The following is a 3,760-nucleotide window of genomic DNA, read 5'->3' as shown; positions in this document are numbered from 1 at the left end:
TGTGGGAGGAAGCCGGAGAACCCGGAGAGAACCCACGCTGCACGAGGAGAACATGGAGACTCGAAAAGATCCCAGGTGTCCTCACTGGGACGCAAACCAGCGATCTTCTAACCTTCTACCTGCGAGGCGACAGTGCTAACCACTGTCCACCTTGAAGCCCAAAAAAAAAAAACCCAAATTCAAAAAATAATTGTATGATTTCTTCTACTAAGTGATATGATTTATGCAGATATCAGCTTGTGGCAGTAGATGTGATCACAGTAACGCTTACTTAGTTGGTTTCTTCTTGTTTTCTTGACTTTAGCAGTTGAGTCTCTCAGTTGAGGTAGAAAACAGAAGGTGTTTGGGGCGCCCCTAATGCTCATCTAGTTGAGCAGGTGACCTGTGAACAGGGGCTATAGTTCCCCCAGTGGTCGTGAGTTCAAATCCCGCTCATGACCCTTTGCTGCAGGTCTCTCCCCATTCTTCTCCCCCTTTTCTGTCTCTCTCTACTGCTCTAAATAAAGCCTATATATATATAAAAGAAAACAGAAGGTGTTGTAAATGTAGCTGGAAGGATTTTTATAAATCATGTGATCTGTGCAGTGATGCATGTAAATGAGCCGTCCACTCATCCTTGTCTACATGCCGCGACCGTCGGATAACTATCCTAAACCTACGTTATTCTTTGAGGAAATTCTGAGCAGCTCCGTCCGTGTGCATGACTTTACTGCTGCTGAAGTTCTCCAGACTCTTCCTCCAACACCAGAAAGTTTAGCCGACCTGCTTTCCCAGCAGATGGCTGCAAACACAAACCGTTGCCCTGCGGCTGAATCCTACCATGTCTGCCAGGTGGTTCAGTCCCAACGTGAAGCTGTGTTTTCCTGCCGAGGCCTCCCGGTTGTGTCTTAACACCAAGTGCACGTTCTTCTCCCAGACTGCCCTCCTGAAGGCGAGCTCGGTCTGAAACGCAAGACGCCGACTGACTCATCTGAACACTGCATGTTTCTGTGACAGCGGAGAGACAAAATATTTTACCTGGTTGTCGTAAACTTTGCCATGTGTGATACTCCACTCCTCCCACGCTTCGTTTAGGGCAGACGAAGAACGGCTGATGACCACGAAGGACAAAAACAACAAAACATGCATCCTGCAGAGAAAACAACAAACTGAATGGGTCACTTCATTGTGACCTGTGTGTCCAGTCTTAGATTCTGGAGCTGAAACAATCAGACTAATGAATGAATTGATTGATTCTTTGGGGTTTTAAGCCTCTGAGCTGTGAGGATTTGCTGCCTTTCATTGTCTTGTGTGACAATGACCTCGACCTCTTTGGGATGTGGGCTGTTAGTTTCACCAAACATGTGATGAATGTTGGACTTTTCCATCATTTCCCCACATGGACCGCGTACAATATAGAAAAAACTGGTGATGAGTCACAGAAAATTTCTACCAACAATACAACCTCATCTTTTTGTGCTTTTGATCATTCAGTTAATCGTTCAATTTCCTAAGAACTTGATTTCTTNGCCTCCAGATACTCCTCAACAGCATGCACGGCCTCATCATCACTCTCAAAATGGCGCAACAGTGGTTCAAAACCACCTTTGGCTGCTTCTGCCACCTGTGCTGTGTTTTCCTGGACGCTGATGTAAGGCTTTATAGTAAACAGATATGCCACAAAATGGAAGCTACAGCCCTTGTTTCCAGGTGAAGCCGAGAGCTTTTAACTTGTAACCGGCCGATCTTACCTGGTCTCTGACAGGACCGACCAGGCCCTCCTTCCTCCAGTCCACGCTCTGAGGTACTGACACTCCACTCGTGTCCTTCGTGGTGCCGTTTCTGAAATGATCCGGCTCCTCCAGCTTCAGGCCGTTCATCTTCTCGTTGATCTCCTCGGCTGTCTTAATGGAAAAGAAATACCGGTAAAGAAAATGGACGTGAAGGATGAACACGTGTTGCATGATTAGAGACCTCGATTTCACTGAATGCGTACATACAGCAGTGTGATAGATTTCATCAGGTCAGTGTGTTACAGCCTCTTGTTAAAGTGTGTTTACACTCAGGGTCATAACAGAGCTCTTCACTGTATATAATTGTAGTTCTCCCTCCATCACTGTCCTCTTGGTTTCTGTCCTTCGTGAAATTTGTACTTAACTTCAACAAAACTCCACTGCAGGTGCTGGCTGGGCTGTTTTTATTTTGCACCTGCTTTCCTGCAATAGTACAGATAATCTCTGTTTCCTCTTTCTTCAGCAGAAAGGACCCAAACTACACCGCAAATGCATCATCAGTTATCATTTAGTGTGTTTGTTCTGATACCAGATCACATTCAACATTTTATTTCTACCACTTCCCACCTTCGCTGTACAACCCTGTAGGTATCAGATTTCACTCTGTGGATTTATTGATCGCACCGAAACCTTATTTCTTACAAATGAAGAACCTTTCAACGTTATTCTCCGCAGTAACTGAGACACATTGTTCTCTGACTGTGGGCCAAGAGCCGGTGTGTGTCCTCCACATTCCTGCCAGTTTCCTGCAGAGACGCGTCACGCCCATCCAGGCTTCCTGTTGTCTTTCATATAAACCCTCCTCCTTAAAAACGTCCTTCCTCTCAAGCCCGTGTGCATTTCTGTTCCCCCAAACCGTCATTTACACATCAAACCCGACACTGTAGCACTGAAAGTCTTTTGTGTGTGAAAAAAAACATATGACTCTAATGTGCACGTGTCATGTTTTTGCATTTTTTTGTTTCACTGCACTCGCCTGCTGCGCTTTTATTGGAATTCTATTTTCATCAAATGCTCGCAGACGTTCATTGCAACCCTGAAACCGAAAATAGCGACATAAAATACAGAAAGGTTCAGATTATTATAGCTTACATAGATCTGATTTTAAGTATTTCTGCTCTTGCGATCGTTTATCTGCTTTGAAAGTTGAAGTGAATTGTAAAAACACACAGATAACACTGGCCTACACCCATTTTGGTGTCAATTTTCCTCTAAAATCTGATTTTATATGAGAAATACTAAAATAAATCAATCGCTAATGCCAAAATATGTCATCGATTTAGTGGTAAAATTGATTTTTTTTAAAAATCGAGTTGGCATGAAAACCTGACCTGATACAGAAAAGCAGCAGAAAAGCTAAAATCAGTTTAAAAAAAAAAAAGTCCTAGACACCTTCAAAAAAGTAACCCAGTGTAATCAGTGTGTATCATTGCATCACAGCCTGACTGTTTGTAGGAGCAGATCAGAAAACGCTGTTTTGTATTTGGTGTCTCCCGTTAATGTGTGTGGGTTTTTTTTGGCCTTTGTGCCTTTATTTGATAGTGCAGTGAGAGAGAGAGACAGGAAAGTGGGGTAGAAGAATGTGGGGAGGACGAGTGGGAAAGGGCCATGATTCAAACTCATGACCTCCACATCGGGCCTGTACATGGGACGCCAGATCAACCAGGTGAGCTAATTTGACCTATATGAGGTAGGAACCTTTCTGTCTAGGGAGGGTTTCCAACCGGAAAGGGACAAACCAGCTGAGCAACACGCTGAAATTTACCGCATGTATAGATGTTGGTTGGAAATCTGTATTTTAGAAGATTTGGATAACAAAAAATAAAGAGACTATGAGCATCGTAAAGCAACATGAGTTAGACCTTAATTCATTAGACATAGCTAACAGCATTGGCTTAGCCTCTACACTGATATTTAAAAACTTGTATACGTTTTATGTAGTAGGTAAATCTTTCTTGAGTTGTTACTAGGAAATGTTTCTTTTTACT

General features: G+C 43.4%; 1 protein-coding gene across 1 annotated transcript in view; it reads right to left on the bottom strand.

Annotated features, from left to right (window-relative positions):
• LOC103371371 (cathepsin L1-like) overlaps window positions 1–2,360 on the bottom strand; it is a 9,759-nt gene extending 7,399 nt beyond the window's left edge. Inside the window, exon 1 of the mRNA XM_008300679.1 lies at window positions 1,731–2,360. Within this exon, the coding sequence (XP_008298901.1) occupies window positions 1,731–1,943 (213 nt within the window). The 5' untranslated portion in view covers window positions 1,944–2,360. The remainder of the gene's footprint in view (window positions 1–1,730) is intronic.
• Window positions 2,361–3,760: the final 1,400 nt, after the last annotated feature.

Source organism: Stegastes partitus, unplaced genomic scaffold, assembly GCF_000690725.1.
Source record: "Stegastes partitus isolate 25-593 unplaced genomic scaffold, Stegastes_partitus-1.0.2 Scaffold34, whole genome shotgun sequence".
NCBI lineage: Eukaryota > Metazoa > Chordata > Actinopteri > Pomacentridae > Stegastes > Stegastes partitus.
This window is presented reverse-complemented; position numbering and strand designations above follow the sequence as displayed.